This window comes from Pseudopodoces humilis, chromosome 5 (assembly GCF_049639895.1).
Source record: "Pseudopodoces humilis isolate 2021_Gansu_Grassland_sample_001 chromosome 5, ASM4963989v1, whole genome shotgun sequence".
NCBI lineage: Eukaryota > Metazoa > Chordata > Aves > Passeriformes > Paridae > Pseudopodoces > Pseudopodoces humilis.
This window is the reverse complement of record NC_142204.1, coordinates 64987333-65005367: the sequence shown is the minus strand read 5'-3', so window position 1 is coordinate 65005367 and position 18035 is coordinate 64987333. Positions and strand designations below refer to the sequence as shown.

The 18035-nt window shown below is 39.5% G+C and overlaps 1 protein-coding gene across 3 annotated transcripts in view; it reads left to right on the top strand.

Annotated features, from left to right (window-relative positions):
* The window catches only part of SEMA3D (semaphorin 3D), a 134616-nt gene that overhangs the window by 95061 nt on the left and 21520 nt on the right, over nucleotides 1-18035 (top strand). For all 3 annotated transcript variants that reach the window (XM_088055042.1, XM_005526032.3, XM_014255204.2), the window contains exons 9-12: nucleotides 3843-3957; nucleotides 4400-4469; nucleotides 5764-5908; nucleotides 16025-16247. In XM_088055042.1, the coding sequence (XP_087911168.1) occupies nucleotides 3843-3957; nucleotides 4400-4469; nucleotides 5764-5908; nucleotides 16025-16247 (553 nt within the window). The remainder of the gene's footprint in view (nucleotides 1-3842; nucleotides 3958-4399; nucleotides 4470-5763; nucleotides 5909-16024; nucleotides 16248-18035) is intronic.

Below are 18035 nucleotides of genomic sequence, written 5' to 3'. Positions count from 1 at the left end.
TATTAAAGTCCTATTGGACTACTTCCCCATTTATCTAAGTAATTTGTAGTTAGAATTTTTTGTGGTATTTTGGGGTAATATTTCCTCAGCAGGTGACAGATTGAACAGCCCCCCTTCTACAATTATCTACATTTCTATCTCAGGCAAGCACAAATAACCAAGATTTTACAGGCACTTCTTTCTGTTAAAAAGAAGGTATTTCAGGCAGAAGTGTTGGTATTTGTTATAGCTTGTGAGATTACAAAGCAGTAAGTGCTAATTAAAGCTTTATTTATATTCAAAATGAAATATGCAGTCCTAAGTGCCTTCATCTGTCCAGTAACAGAGTTTATAGTAAACACAGCTAATCCAGTGTGCTTAGATGTGATATTTTGGGAGATAAGATTTCAGATCCTCGAGGCTGGTTGGCTGTTACAAGATTAGCCATATTTTTGGAATGAAAGGCTTGTTCATGCTGCCTTCTTCTCTCAGCACTTAAATTTATCCTGTCTTCTTGTCCAGTCTCCCTGAAATATTTAGAGTTCTTTGTATTCAGACCGTATCTCTTGTCAAAAATCATTTCAGTACATCTAGTTAATTACTTAAACAGGCTTGAGGCAAACCTTTGCTTGGTATAAATCAGCTGAATAGGCTTCTTAGTAGTCTATGGCTTTGTGTTTAATCCTTACTTCTGTCCACCTGTGCACTAACTGGACTTTGCTTTGGTGATTTTGACTCTTCCATGCATTTCTTCTAATCCACCAGCTACCCAGCCTGTACATCCTGCTGTATTTATATCCTGCTCCACAGCCAGCTCACAGCATTTGAGCACATCAGTGATTCATTACAGACTGCTACTATTAAATAATCTATTTGGCAAAAGAGACTGTCTTCTTTCTGTAGCAGCCCAGTCTCAAAAATAACTTGGGCCAGTATTTCCTTTGTGCAGCCTCTCAGAGGCCAGTAATCAGGAATGATGAGGGTCCAAGGAATCTCTGCCAGACTGGGCAGATGGTGATGCAAAGTGAGTGAGTGCACATCAACATGGTCTGAAGGAAAGGAGAACAACTGCACGTTCTCCAGCACCTGAAGCCTCAAGATGAGTCAAAGACTAAGCTAATATGCACCAAAAATAGTATGAGGAAGGAAGGGGTGCCCTTTCTTAAAAAAATAGAAATTTACAGAGCTTAGTAAGATAAATACTGCTTGAGACTTGAGGAGCAAAGACATACCTCTACTATTTATAGTTTCTGGACCTCCTTAGTCTGAACTAATTCTGTATGTAGATAAAATAATCATGGCCTTTGTCAGTTCCTGCACATTCTCAGTCCATCCAAATGAATCCTGGGCATGTTGTAGGAAAGGAAAGATACTGTATTAATCTGAGGTGATGCATAGAATTGAAGAGTACTATATGGCTACTAATCAAAAAAATCCCCTAAAATCCCCACAACCACAAATAAAAATATCTTCTAAGTAAAATATGCTTTTTTTTTCACTCAGCCATGGCAGTAGGAAGAAGCATGTTGAAGGATATGTTAGCATATTACATGAGCAGCTGTCTAAATCAGTGAAAGGTCTTTTCAGTCTCTCTGCACCATAAATTTGTCACTCTGGCTTCAGGAGGACTTGGTAGCTCTTGGAATGCTGACTGGTCAATGAATCCCCTTTGCTCCATTAAAAATTGTACAGTGTTACTTTGGCAGCTTTTGGATATGTAAAACACACCTAGTGAATGTCTGTTCTAATGTCTCTTAAATTCAAGTAACATGGTTAACATCATGTCCTGGCTTGAGAGCAAGGAAATATGGATGTGTCTTAATTCCATATATTTTATACTTTAATGCACACAGCACTTGCTAAGATTGCTTCCTTTGAGCACAGTGTTTTGTTCACGCTGCTCTCTAGCAACTCAGTGGAACTACTGATACATTTAAAATAAGAATTTGTGAAAATGCTGTGGTGGAACACAACTTAAGGTTGGTAAAAAAAAATGCATATCATCCCATCTCTTGCAAAAGCTGAATGCTGCAGTGACTGGAGTAGGAACTAGACAAGGGTCCTTCATTTGCTCCACGCTTTCTTCCTGTTTTCTGATTTTAGTCAGGTAATTAGAGACATCTCATCTCCTGTGATGCTGCACTGCATCCACCAGAAATCAAAGTGGAAGCCCTGCAATGTGAGATTTGCTTAGCTAATGTGAATTGCCAGAGGAAGGAAAAGCTTAACAGTCCTTGCTTTTTCAAGATTCTTTCTTGCATCTTTGTAGTTGTTTTCTTTCAACTGCACCACGAAATCTGTTTGCTCTGCCTTTGAACAGAACACACACATGCAGAGGTTTTTTTAGCTGTTGGCTTCAGGCTGCTAGTTTTGACACCTTTGTAATAAATCTGTTGGGTAGATGTAAAGCTTCAGGCTTGGCAGAACCTCAGGAAATCAAGAGAGGAGGCAGCAATTCTTGTAAGAGCAGGAGTTCCAAAGGCCATATATTAACAGGAATCATTTCCAACTGAGCTAATCTATTTGAAAGTAGCAGGTACATGAAAAGGGAGAGGATTTAGAGTGCATTACCAAAGAAGTGTTACTCCTTGTGAAGTGATCTCAGCACTTAAAGCCATCTTTCTGAATGCCTGTAGTATGTATGATACATCCCTGAAGGGCCAAATACAATCTGTGGTGATGACATCTAATTCCCACCACCGTGTTTCCTACTGTGGCTGGTTCTGTGCCTTCAGATTGCAAAGTGAATTAACAAAAAAGTTATTTCTCCTAATGAATCTGAAGGGGCTGACTATTTATGGCTAAATTTGTGATCCTTACACTTAGAACACAGATACCCTAAGCTTCAGAGTTTATAACTGAGAGAAGTAGGCACCCCCTGGGACCATGGGACCATTCAGAACCTACAGCTGGGAGGCTACTGCTGGTGATAAGATTTCTTCTAAGTGTTTCAATTCTTGGTTCCTGCTGGTATATTATTGCCCTTACCATTTGTAGGATGAAGAGTTCTGGGGCCCAAAGGGTTTTGCAGAACCTAAACAGTTCTGCTCTTTGGAACCAGCAAGGTCCTTCATGTAGTCCGTGGAAGAGGTACATAATTAGACTCCTGGTTTGTCTTTTTAAAATTTATATCTTCTACAATCCACCATCTCTGCTGATCCAAGTCAGTAGAAGGTCACTTACCCTTCAGAAAGGTAGTTCAAATTTCAAGTGACCCTTTATAGATTTTTTCTTTCTCCAGTGACTAAAGGAAATTTGGGCAAGTGTGCTTATGTTTTGGTAATGCTTAGTAAAATAAATGAGAAAAATACCTGTTGTCAGAGGACAGACTGATATTTCTGTAACAATTATTAGAACAATATGACTGGTTTTGCCTGGAATGCATTTTTCTCTGTACTGTGTACACAAAGAAAACAGTGCAGTATTTACATTGTAAGCTGCTGAGGAATATAGATTTCCTTGTTTTTGCAAAATCTATCCAAAATATTCTGTTCTATTATTTGGTTTGTAAAGAACTTTGAAGGACAACTGATTGTAAAAATTAGCCTCACAGGGAGCAAGAAATCATGTGATATAGACATTCCAGTTAAAAAGCTGGTGAAGGACCTTTGCAATCAGTTGTGGGTAAAATTAGGAAATTTTAATTTCCCACTCTCTGAGATGATAAGAAACTGCAGAAACTTCTTAGAAAAAGGCTCTCCTACACTCTTTTAGGAAAAAAAAAATTAAAAAAAAGAATTTTATGTTGCTGTGATTAGAGAAAACTGTGGAAGTAGACAAAAGATGCACAGTCCGTAGTGTGCTGTCATGTGTTAAAGCCATTACTTTTTAAGTATTCAAGAATTTAATTTTATTTTTGTTAGAATGATATGGGAGGCCAAAGAAGCTTAATAAACAAGTGGACAACTTTTCTGAAAGCCAGGCTTGTGTGTTCCATACCTGGTCCTGAAGGGGCAGACACACATTTCGATGAGCTGCGTAAGTTGATTTATCTTTAATGGCCTATTTTGACATTAGTAATAGAGCTTTTGTTGGATTTTTTACCTTTGGTTTATAGAAGCACTATGTCTTGTTTTGATTTTACTCCTCTTCCAAACAGGGCTAGGAATACCTCTGACTTTGATCAGGAGTCCCTGATTATAACTAATGTTGATCTGATCAGAATGACAGTGTTTTTTTTTCCCTTTCCCTCCAAAAGCTGGAAAGTAAAAATCCGATTCAGTATAAAATCCAGACTATCTGCAAATGAACACATTTCAGAGTATCATTACAAATTCACGTGGCAGAAATTAAAATTCCAACAAAAATAAAACCTTATATTATATTTTTACAAATTTCCACATCATAAATGGTAAATGCAGAAATTGTCAATGGATGTTTAACTTAAAAAAAATCCCCAAATATATTTTTCTCATTGCAGAAGATATATTTTTACTTTCTACAAGAGATGAGAGGAACCCGCTTGTGTATGGAGTCTTCACTACAACAAGGTATGTGCTGGGACCATGTTTGCCCCTGGAAACAAATGATGAAGATCTTACTCAGGACTTTTATACTTTTGTATATACTCAGGTCTTCTAGACTAGATCCTGATTCCTGAGTGCAATTAGGAACTGCTGGAATAAGGTGTCCAATGTCAGGGCTGTAGTCACTGAGGACAATATCTTTTAGAACTGGAAATAATAAATTATGTCCCTAAACCTTTGTGTGCCTAACTTTTGAGAGTGTAAAAAGTAATGTAACAATCAAAAGCAAACTAAATTATTTCAACCTCATCCAGTTGAATTTGTAAATTACTATCATATTTATTGAGCAACCAGTAGTTGATATTTTAGGCAAATTATTGTTGTGAAGCCTCATTTCTGTAAGCAGCACTTTGACATCTGCTATTTCTTAGTATCAAAATTACTCTCTAAACTGATAGTTAAGTGATTTTATAATCCAGAGTTGATGAAAGGATAACCCAACTTTATCTCAGGGGGATGCACTAATTAATTTATGATCTTTCATATCAATATTGAGGTGCTCTCTATAGAATTGTCAGAAGGAAAATTAATAATTCTGGTCTGCAAAACCTTTGAATTAAGTGTAAATAATGACTAGCCAAATGCTGACCAGTATGAGTACAATGAGGAATTGCCAAGACACTCCTTAATTCAGAAGCAGTTACCACAATAGCTCTCTAGAATATATAACCACAGAAAAGACTTAAATTTAAGTAAATATTGCACAATAAATTAAATGGTTTGTGAAGCAACTAAAGTACATGCTACTTAGCAACTTGGCATGGTGTTCTTTGGAAAACTGAAATGTTTTAGATTTTTTTAGACAAATACATTAAAAAAGGGAAAATGCATGAAAATTAAGTAAGTGTTTATTTTTATGTATTTTTTTTTTGTCTTTCCAATGCAACTTGTAATTCTCAGGGTCTTCACCTATATCACTAATATATGTGATGTGAACACAATGTAAATTAATGTGCTTCACTTTGATAAAATTCTAATCAAAAGAGTTACTAAATGATAGCTGGAAACTGTCAGCCAGTAGAAAAAATGACCCTCCATCAAGTAGTCCCAAAGGACAAACCAGGTTTCAACAGAGCAAAGTTTAAAGCTTTTAGTGACACTAAATATCTGTAATTACCAGACCTGTACACCCCGATGTTTAGCAGCACATCAGCCGCCAGGTGTGGGGGTGATCCCAAGCCCACCAGGCTCTGTAAGTGGTTATTTGGGGCAGCATGGGGCTGTTTGCAGCGTGCACATGGGTGATCTTCCCTTGCAGCTCCGTGTTCAAGGGCTCTGCAGTGTGTGTGTACAGCATGGCCGAGATCAGGGCTGTGTTCAACGGCCCCTACGCCCACAAGGAGAGCGCGGATCACCGCTGGGTGCAGTACGAGGGCCGCATCCCCTACCCCAGGCCCGGCACAGTAAGTGTCTCCTTAATTACTCACCTCTGTTCTTACTCAGAAGCAATCATGCTTCACACCCCTCCCCGGGCTGGTAATTTATATTTTCCACTCAGGATATTTCAAATTATCCCCTCGACTCTTCCCCTTCTGTTGACAGCTCAGACTTCTACCTACCCTGTAGGTATATAAATATACATTTTTCCATGTCTCTGAGATAACATTGTGTCCAGACTATTTCCTGATTGTCTCTCATATTGTGGTCTCCCACTGTACAGCTGTATTTCTGTCTGTTGGGATCACCTCTAACGCATCAATGCTTCATAAAAAGCCAAAGGCATTTCTTTATATAGTGTTGTCATAAGTTTTTTTTATTTGTATCTCTATTATCTTCATGTCTGTTAAAATCATTGAGATACTGTCATTGATTCTGTTGTATGTGTTGTGTTTTGAAGTAAAATAAGGAGGTAATTGATGGACATTTTATGTGATAAAGAGTAAGTAACACGAAGAAAAGAGAAATTTGGTACCTGGAAATACTTTTAACCCTAGTCTCTTAGACTTCAGCTGTAACAGGCCAAAACAAGGAAGAAAACTTTGAAAAACTCATGAAAGTTTTCTTCTCCCACTTCTGCCACAGTATTTAATTTGGAAAAGCACAGGCCAACATTACAGGTGAGGAAAAAATGGTAATTTCAAAAACCACATCACACATCATCACAACTTCAAGCAACTCTTTGTACATAAAATGTAAAAAAGTAACAATTTTATCTGGAGTAGTTCTTCATTCTCTTGGTCAGGTATTCAATGAACAAGTAATAGGCAGCCAGCCATGAGCTGTCAATGTTGGACGTGGCCTAGAAGCCATCTGGCCATTTCTGCACTACTTCTCTGACCTCAGCACTGGTGTAACCTTTGCCTCAAGCCACATTATCTAGGTAATTTAGTTCATCTTTTCACATATCTCCTTGTGTCTCTGTGATTTCTTCTTCATCCTTCCACTGGACTGAACTGCACAGTCCAGGCTGATTCTGTTTGTTGCATGTGGTGGTCCCAAGGCTCAGCAGGTGCTGATTCCCTTCTCTCATCTGAGGATGAGCCTCAGAGCAGCTCTCTCTCCAAAGACCAGGACAGCTCAGAGACTGATTTGGTCTGCCCAGGATCTGCCCTGATGGAGCAAATCTCAACTTATTTGGACAATTTAGGCATTGCCAGCTTACGCATCTCACTGTCATGCAAAATACATAACGCCCCCAAAAAGATTAATTTTTTTTGTGTGTGTGTGAAACTTCCACGGCTGGTTAAGAAGATCAGATGAATTTAATTTTAGCTACAAAAGTGGTGCCAGCAAGAACAATAGCTGGTCCCATGGCATCTAAAGAGATTAAAATAACTCTCTTGAAAAACTCAGAGTGCCCCATAAGGATGAACACTTTGCACAGATAGACGGGTCATAAGCTCATTGCATTTTTGAGTGTATTAGCCATCACATGGTTGAGCTAGGATTCACAAGGAAGGAAACATGCCATACTGAATGAAGCATGTCAGTGCTGATCTTTATCACTGATTTGAATATCCATGGTTGCTAATTTTGTAAAAGTTGGAAAGTTTAAAGGTAAATATTTTCTGTAAGCCAACCCTTAGCTCTCCAGTTGCTTTCTTTAAGCACCTGAAAACAGCTGTGAGAACAAAAATAGTATCTTAAAAGTCCTCCAAACCTTCATAGTCAGTGGATTTCTGTAGGAGTTTGTCTGACCAAGGACTGAGAAGGGAAGTGGATTTACTGAGGAAAGCTGTCAGAAGAAAGCTATCTATCACTTTTGCTATGTTGATCAGGTAAATGTATTGCTGCATTGCTTTTTATCTGTTCTCTTAGTGAGCTGGACTGCAAAATACTTCAGGCTCCATTGTTTGATGTAGGGTGTCCAAATAAGTAGATTTATGCCATGCTCTTGGCTTGCGATGCGCTATGCCAAACTTGGCTATGAACAGATTTAGGGTGGGATCTGGAAAAGCAGCAAGGTGCTAAAAGGCAAGGAAAAGAAGCAGCATGAACCTTGAAGAGCACTGCAATGTGAATGCTGAAATGCTCTTCCTTAAAGATTAATTTCATCATTTTTTGCCAGCTGTGAGGTGGTTCAGGAATGCTCAGAACAAAGCCAAAGAGGGTAATCTACCCATTTTTAAGTTACTACAATATTTTTGAAATTTAAGCTCCTCCTAAGTGTTGCCTACAGTTGGCATAGCTAACACTGCTCAGATTCTATATTTCCTGTATTTTAAGTTACTGGCAAATTCTAAAAATGTCTATTCTAGGAAATGCATTTATTTCTTTTGGTGGTTGGCTTTGAGAAATGCATTGACTTCCTTTCAGCATTTATACAGAAGCAGGAGTCTGCATACCCTAATTTAACTTTCTGCTCTGCTGCCTTTATCTCCTAAGTAAATAAAGCTGCTCACTATAGAGGCTGTGACTACTTTGATTTTGAAATTTTGACAAAATGCTTCCTGTGGCAATTTGTGTGTGAGATAAACTCCCAACATGACCATGATATCATGCATTCACAATGCTGAGTGGGGAACAGGCAACAGCTGCCCCTCTTTGCTCATGTCCCTCAGCTGTGGCTGCCCTCTGCCGTCATCAAAACACCCCTGGGACATGGTGACAGGGGAGCTCTGGCACACTCCACAGCACTGACACTGCAGAGCATACAGCTCTTTAACTTCCCTCCATGGTATTAAAGTGTAAGTGGAAATAACGGGAATTAGACAGAGGTAAGGATTCAAATCTATTTCCATTTTGAAGCTGAAAATGAAAAGAGACAGAAAGGAAAGCATGAAGCAGACATCCCCAACACAAAGGGCGAGTTGAAAACCAAGGGAGCTTTTGCTCTATCTGCTTTAGCTGTTAAAAAATTGGACTTGCGAATCTGCAGCTGTCCCCAGATAACAAATCCAGTTTTCTTCCAATCTCTTAGGGTTGCACTCAGGAAATTATCCATTAATAAAGAAACCATGGAGAACTTCCTTTATAGTGTGTTCTGCATTCTGAAGCAGAGTTTTCATAATACCCTCCCAGAAATCACAGACTGCATTTGAACAAGATTTTCAGTGAATTAGAAGAAAATTTTTCTAGTTTATTTACAATTGCAGTACCATAGCAACTCATAGTGCCTATTTGGAAATTCTGATGGGGTACATACATAGGAGTAATTTCATTGATGGTGAATAAATGTTGTTAAGGTCAGATTTTTAGAGGAATGTCAGTGTTTAAAGATGCAGATTAACACTCAGTCTGATCTACTGCAGAGTGCAGGACTATTAAATGCTAGCCAAGGCAACAGCAAATGTTTTTGATGGGCCTAGATATTATACTTATCTGATTTGTCAAAAGATCAAAATAAACATCTGAATGAGCAAAGTAAGAATCTGGCAGTCTGAGTCACTTAGCCACAAGAAGCAGCCCAGCACATCGCTCTTGTCCATGCAAAGAGTTTAATGTCTCACCTCTTTCTACTCTAGATCTGAATATGGTCCTGGACTCTTGAATTCTTTTTATTAAATGAGTTCCCTTACACAACCCCTCAGATTCTCCTGTAATCTTGGAATCTTAGCATCATAGAATCAACTGAGTTGGAAGAGACCCATCTGGATCACGGAGTCCAGCTCCTGGCCCTGTGCAGGACACCCAAGTATCACACCATGTACATAAGAACATTGTCCAAATACTTCTTTAGCTCTGTCACGCTGGTGCTGTGACCACTTCTTTGGGGAGCCTGTTCCAGTGCCCAATCCCGCTCTGGGCGAAGAAACTTTTTCCAATATCCAACCTAAACCTCCCCTGACTCAGCTTCATCCTTCTTCATCTTTTTCTCTCTCAGTTGCTTTCTCTCCCTTTCTTCGGTGAAGCCCCTTCCTTTATTTCTTCTGGTATTCCAGTGTGCAGGCTGATCATGATTGTGGTGTTGGTCCCATTGGGACTTGGCTGTGCCACAGGGAAGTACTGGCTGCCAAAAAGCCTCCCTTGTCCTCCCTTCTGGTTCGTTTTGCTGCTTTAATAAGTTTGTTCATAAAACATTTAGGGTGGCACAGGTTTCCCTTGTTATTTTTAGACTTATGTTCCCCTTTCACCTATCTTTTATGGGACAGACTGCATTCTTTGCTTCTCCAGTTCCTCTCTCCTTTGATCTCCCTACTGTAAAATGGGGCAGCTTAATTAAGTGAAATGTTTCACTTTATGGTTTTATTTTCTCAGAAAGCCTCCTACACCTCCTGTTACTAACCAACCTGTCTTCCCCAACATGAATCACTTTCCAGCTCATAACATCCTTTCGCAGTGCTGCCAACCTTGTCACCTTTCCTCATGGCAAAGGTCGGCAGAGAAGAGCAAAGTGCCACCTGCAGAGTCAAGTTCACTCATCCTTCTGATCTCAGCTCAGTTAGCCTCAGATTAATGCTCAATTTTCTCAGCTTTTGCCATCAACAGCACAGGTGTGTTAAATGGAAAAGCAATACAAAGTGCTCAAGAAAAACACAAGAACAAATATTTCACAAGCAATGGGATACAACCATTAGAAAAATAATAGGGGATTTAAAATTTTTGTTTGTCTCATTTGTGTTTTTTGTTGCAGGGGAGGAGTGAGTTTGATTCCATTTAAAATTGTCACCATTTGTTTTTCTCCTACAAACCTTATTTATTCCCCTCACCCCATCCCTCTTCCAGACTCAATGAGTAGCTTCAAGGTTACAATGAAAGTCTCCCCACTGAGAGTTCAACCCTCCTGGCACAACTCATTCATCTTGTAGAGAGCATTAAGGGTTTTTGTAGACATTGTAGACAAATACAAAGTGGATTGTGCAGCTTTGATTGGTCTACAGAAAAGAAGCCACATGGTATTTAGGCTTCTCAGGAACCCAAGTTTCACTGTCAGTGTGTTGGCTCTGTTGGAGGTCCCCATCTAACACAGAAGTGAGAGCATGAAGGTAGTTCCTCTATTTTATCTGCTTTTTGCTTGATAAATCAGTGATAAAACTCATTTAAGAGCCTGGAAGACTTTACACTCACTGTTTTTGGCTAAGATGAAAGGTAATTAGCCTATGAAAAGTAAAACACCTTCAACAGGAAGGAGCAAGGCATTCCCAGGACAAGGGACACCTCCTTAAGGAGGAAGACCAAGACATCTAATTCCCTGATATGGGAGGGGCTTAAGAAATACTTCACTCTTTCATGTTTCATACTGGATACTTCCATTACTCACAAGAGTTACTTACTGACATGGTTCTCAGTTGTCCTTGTGAAATCCAGAAAAATTCTCAGCCTGGACATTATGAAAGTGAGCAGATGCCTACTTCACTCAGTATGATCAATCTACCCCCTTCCCTGTAGGTGCTAGAGTCTCAGTGTTAAGTGGGTCTCAGAAAAAATGTGACAAGATACTTTCAAAATGGGATTTTCAACACACTTGTAATATAAACCCTTTTGAAGTTCCCAGTGAACAAAATTCTCTTTTTAGTTTGTCAGTAGACATCAGCACTGCTGAGCTACAGATGTATCATTAATGGAAAGGATATATGTTTACATACCTTATAGCTAGATTCCCAAATAATTGCCACAGTTTTAATAGGTGTTAGATCCAGCAGCTCTTACTGAGTTCACTGGCTGGTGTGAGGCACTATCCAGTTTGGCAAATTGGAGGTTTATTTAGCAGTCCAGCTTCTGGCACCAGCTTTTGAGAAACTTGGCCACGTTTCTCACATAATGTTAACACAGTCACACTGTATGTCTCAGCATTGTATGACATCCATAGATCCAGCACTCTGCTAAGCTGCAAATTTAATAAGACAAGTGAAAAAAAGGAGAAAAGCGTACATACGTGTGGTGGTGTTAATTTAGTGTGTATTTGCTTTTATTTGCAAAAGATTAGCCTTAACTCACCACTGTATGACCACATTTGGATACAAATAACAGGCAAGGGAATAGAAGGCATCTCTGCAGATCACCTGGGATCAGGACTTAATCCAGAGTGATTACTGTCAAACTGAGCTCACACAGAAGGCATTTCAATAAATTTAAATAACTATTGATTCTTCAAAAGATTTGTGCCACAGAGTTTGTACAGCAGTGGAATAGAGATGCCCTTAGCACTTCTAATTCTGTTTCTGTTGGGTTTGGGGTTTTTGTTGGTTGGGTTTTATGGGTTGCTATCTTGTTTTGTTTTATCCTTCATTTCTTGACACATATATTTTTATCAAGTTATCATTCATGGCAGCAAAGGCCTAAGCAACCTCTGAACCTCAAATTCTTGCAAAATTCTTATTTAGTGGTACTAATTTGACTAATTTAATGTTTGTTTGATATCAGCTATCCAGAAGAAAAACATCAAATCTGAGCTGCTTGTTTAGAGTTCTCCATCAGAAAGATAGGCTCCTCTTTTGTGCAGTTCACATGCAGCCAAGATAAGAATCTAGGTCAGGTGAGATGAATCCCTCCCTATAGCAAAAGCTGAAGGTGCTGAGAGAGCACAGTGATAGTGTTATGAGAACTTTTATGAAACCAGATTCTCTTGTAGTCCACTTGAAACAACTCTGCCAACCTACTCCTGTGACATTTGATATAAAAGCCAAGATGTCACATATCTGAGACAACATCTGGTGCTGATGATATGAATAAATGAACTATGAACTGGGCAGAGAACACCGGTATCACTATCATGAGACCTGCAGCAGGATGTGAGCTCACATTTTCAGACATGAAAGGTTGTTTCATTCACCCACTTGACCATCCTACATCCTACTGATTGCTAGGAAAGGAAGCACAAGCCTACAGGAATTGTTTTGCAGTGATGGGTGGACACAGCTTTAAAAAACTGCCTGAGAACTTTGCCAAAGGGTGGCCAAAATGACTTTCTCATTCCCCTGTTCCATCCATCATGCCACAGTGAGTGATGCCTCTGGAAATAACTCCCTTGGCCAAGCATAACAGTCACACCTGCCCAGCTGTTCTTGGTGGTCATGCTGTCTTAGGATAGGGTCCAAAGCCCACTGAAATAATTGGAAAAGGCCCTGTTGACTGTAGCAGATCTCTGGATCAAACCCTTAGTCCTTATTTCTACTAAATTAACTATGCAAGCTGGCAGAAGATTTCCCTGCATCATTCGTGGTAGGCCGTGGACCTTTGGGATTAATGTAGAAGATCTATAGTTCCATATTGTCAGAAATTTTATCCCAGTGGTTTTTAGTAAGTGATGTCACTGCTTTCATCTTCCTCTGATGATGGATTTCTGGCAAAAACCTAGATCTTTTAAGACTGAAGGGGCTAGTCCCATCCTTCACATAGAAATGGGCTTCTGGAATTGAGTTGTTAATAGGTGAGCAGTCAGCACATTTCCAATAGATGCAGATGGTCACTCTGAGTAATGAGTGAGAACATGAACTACAGAAAAGGGACATATGGGGAAAATCAACCTGTAGTCCACTGTGAAGGGGAAATTAATTACTGCATGGTTGGGAAGTTGGAGGCAAATTTGTTTCTCATCCTTTATAGAATAAATTAATGCAAAACTCTGATTCAAAGACAATTAAACGTTAACAATCACACATTTCTCTCTATTTACCCCAAAAAAACTTCTGTTCTCTAAAGGTAAACACCTCTAAAGGTAAACATCCTTTTTTAATCCCAAAGTCTATTTTTTGTCCCAAAGTCATATTCTCCTGATACTGTTATCTTCAAAAGCCAAGCTGAATACAGCCCACCTCAAGGATGTAACCTTGCAAAGACTTTGTAAAAGCACAGCAGAAAACAGAATGTGGGAGATGATACCCAGCAAGCCAGAAGGTGAAGTTCTTGCAGGACTGCTGGCACAAACCCCCTAGGGATAGCTCCCTGCAGTATGTGTTTCCAGTGGAACAGATATTTTCAACAGGACTTCCCTTTTTTTCATTCTTACTTGTATTCGACTATATCTTCAAGGAGAGTCATTTGAGTGGTTATCACAGGACAATACAACACTTTTATTTATTTTTCTTGTCTGTTTTTTCACAGGCATAAAGGGAATTGTAGAATGAAACAAAAATGACTGTGTGATGGAATTTATCTTAATTCACATTGGCACAGGTTTACTGTTCATGGGGAAATTGTCAAAAGCTATTAGATGATCTAGGAGATGTTTTTCAATAAACTATTTCAGATCCATTATGAAGATGGGAATGCAGAGGCTTAACTCTCATAGGCTGAAACAACACTAAGCAAGTGGACATTTGCACAAAGTCTGTTAGCTCTCTAGATAGCCATAAAATTCAGTTCAAGTAAGGAATGGAAATAGACTGCAGTCTCTTAAATCACTGGGGCTACAGCTCTGTTAACTAACCTGCCAGAGGTCAGGTTGAAGTGCAGACCCCTAGTCGCTCTTTTGTTTAATGTTAAGATGGGCTTTGCCATAGTTTAGGCATGCTTCAAGTGGCACCTTCCCCCTGGCAGTGCTGTGGTGGTGTTTGGGGTCTAAGGTAGACCAGGAATTGACTCCAACAGGCATTTCACATATGGCCATAGATGTGGATGTATAACATCAGCTGGTGTGTGCTTTGCTGGCATGTTTTGTTTCTGAATATTCAGGTAGTCTCAGATACTTTTGTGAAGCTTTTCCCTCAGTCAGAAATTTGTGTTTAGTTGCTATTCTGCCTTACATAGTGGAAGAAATCCTAACCACAAGCCCTTAACTGGCACCATAGATTCAACACTTGTCAAACTGGATAGCTGGGAATGTGAAGTAAAGTATTCTTTGTCAAAAACTGCTATGAATGAGGACTATAGAGCAATTTCACCACAAATCTTAACTTTCTCTTGATAGAATACAGAAGTGTTACTGGATCACATTTCTTTCTTCACAGTCTGTTTTAGAGCTCCACCTGGCAGTAAACACAGGGATTACTTCATTTAAAACTATTAAAAAAGAAGCAATGACTAGTTAATATGTGAAAGGTTGTCATCAACTGGAGGAATGTGTCTAGTTCATTATATCCAGAATTTTAGTTCCCCCGTAACACATCTAGATTCAAAACAGAAATTTTCTCAGGCTTGGATTTGAGACTAATTGTAAAAGAAGGGACAGAAAAGAGATGCAAACAGCTGTGGGAAGGAAAGCAGAGATAGGTGATGAGAGGATCATGAATCACCAAAATAAACCACCTTGCACATATTTATTTGGGCTTACCCCGAAAGGAAAAATGTGATGGAGGTTGAAGAGGTAAGTTTGAGGGTGGTTTTCAGGCAAGATGTGTTGGAACCAACTTTGTGTAAGCTTAAGAAACAAGTGGGGTGACCAGTTTGTCACTAGGGGTCTAGTAGAGGTGGGAGTGAACCCCAGCGTGGGGAGTTGCATGAAGGACCAGAAAATGATGAGATTGTGCTGTTAAAAGCTAGAGAAAAGGATGCTGCAGCAGCTGACAAGAGTGTCAGCTCAGAGAATGAGTAAGGAAGTCAATTTTGAGAAATAATGAGCCACAGGGATTGTCTGACATCAGAACAATAGGGTTTTTTTTAGAAAACAAATGCGTGTGATGTGTAGGAAGTACAGTTCAGGAAAAAGTTATGGCCTCTGATTTCAGACCAAAGGCAGAAACTCAGGCAAAAATTCAGCTTTGGAAAGAGGAACAGAAACACTAAAAGCAGAAAACCCTTGAGATGCTGAAGTTAAAGTACGTGTGCTCCTCGCGCAGCAGCCACGGGAGGGCAGCCCAGGCTTGCTCTTGGCAGCTCCTGCTCTGCTCAAGGCAAGCTTAACTGTGCTGCTAGCTGTGCCCAGAAGTGAATCCTACAGAGCATGACAGGTCTCCTTTCTTCTGGTCTCACTCTCCTTGTCTGGGTAAAATACCAAGCGTGGTATTTTGGCTGTGAGTGTGGCAGGGGACAAGGAGGTAGAATTCTCTGCACCCATACTGAGCCCATCATGAGAGTTTCTCTGGTTTTGAAACAATTCTGTTAAAAAATGGGGTATTGGTGACTAAGTGCTGCTTTGGGATGAGAAGAATAACTGAAAAATATGATTATTAATCTCTTTACAAATGTTACTGAGGAAAACTTGATTTCAAGTTGTACTTCTTTCTAAAATTCCTCTCATCTTCTTGTTCTCTCTCATTCAGTGTCCAAGCAAAACCTACGATCCGCTCATAAAGTCTACCAGAGACTTCCCTGATGAAGTCATTAGCTTCATTAGGCGGCACCCACTGATGTACAAATCAGTTTACCCAGTGACGGGAGCGCCGGTGTTCACGCGGATCAACGTGGACTATCGTCTCACTCAGATTGTGGTGGACCACGTCATGGCAGAGGACGGGCAATATGATGTCATTTTCCTAGGAACAGGTATGAGAGAGAACTTCCAGTGTCATTCTGCACAAACACCATCCTTTTAGAGCACCTTTAGTCAGTAGGTCCGTAATAAAACTCCAGATTAATATATTTTTCCTATGCATACAGCTTCAGGAAGCATATAGGTGCTCCTGGCTCTGGTCCAGGTCTCCATGCAAGTGCTTAAATTAAATTAATTTGTCAGTTCAAGATATCACTGCTGTTGGGATTTTAATGCCTTCTGCTGCCTAGGTGATAAAACATTTAGGGGTCAGAGTACCTGAACTTTCTTACCCTCCAAGTACTACTCAGTACCTGTCCTTACATTACATGGTAGTCTTGTTTCCTGCTGAAGGCACATCGATAAAACTATTAAAAGAAAAGAAATTACCTTTATAGCTTCAAGGAGGACTTCCTATTATCAGTGTGACACAGTGCTTCAGCATTTTATCTCATATGATGCTGAACAGTTAAGAAGAATTTCAAATTGAGCCCAAGGCAACAATTCAATTCCACTCAATTATTTTTAAAGATACAAATTAGCAACATGATAGCTCCAAACGTGACAAGCAGGATTGAACAGAGAGAGGTCAAGCTATTCTGTCAGGGAAAAAACTGCTTTGCTGTTTTTCTATGGATAATTATGCATCTATTTACATTTTTATAATAGATAAATGCCTTAAGGATAAGGTCTACTTTTCCCATAGTAATTAAATTTAGAATTACTGGATGAATTACCCTACAGCAAGGTATGCTAAGTAATATGAGTATACCTATTCATAACGTTTCTGAAGTAATGTTACTCCACTGGGGTTTTTTGGTCTTATTCCCTAATTCAACATTCTCTTACTCTCATTCTGTATAGGTCTTATAAAGCACTTTTCACTGAGTGCTTCAGTAAGGAGGTCATTGCCATTATCTCCATCTCAGGGAAGGTGAAACTGAGGTACATAGAGGTGGCAAGTTTTATCCAAGTACAGTAGATGAGCTACTGCCATGAGCTGCAAGGAAATTAAGATTCCAGTTCAAATCCTATCCCAGTGCTATTGGATTGCCCAGAATTTTATCTGGCCTATGAGCAAATTTTGTCATATGGCACAATTTGATATACGTGGATATTCTGGAGTAATTTGAGAAAAGGAGTGACTTGTCAGAGAGCATCATCTCTTGTAACATCTGGGTTGTCTCATCCTTGAAGAGTTTTCTATCTGTGTTACCACATACAGGAGTCTAGAGATAGCCTCTCTCTCAGAACTTTTATGTGTTTCAGCAAAATTGGTTCCACAACCTTTGTCTTCCAAAAAAAGACAATGTCACGGACTCTCTGTGATCCCAAGTTAGTACAGTGGTGTCAGAGAAAAAAGCACAGTTTCATTAAAAAAGACCATTGAAGTGCTGTTTTCTCCTCTGCTGGCTGAGAAGTCTGGGGATAAGCTTTAGGAATGATGATGGAAAATCCTTGTTGCTTTCTGAGAGCAATATTAATATAGTCAACAAAGTAAAAGGAATTTGTTCCCAAACTGTGATGCCTAGGATTTGAGAGTGCTCACTGAAACCTACTTATCTTCTCAGACAGCTAAATTACAAATTACTTTTTCTTACTCTTACCAGAAGAGTTCACTTGTAAAATTGTACAAAATAGTTTTTAGTGGCTGTAGAGGTTGCTTTCAGATGTTTGCTGTCCTCCATTTTTAAAGTTTTTCATAGAAATAAAATTGTATTGAAAGACCAGCAGTCGAGTACTCTGAGGTTAGCTGTTCCTACCTGGCACTAAGACAAACACTTCAAGTGTAAGGAGTCAGG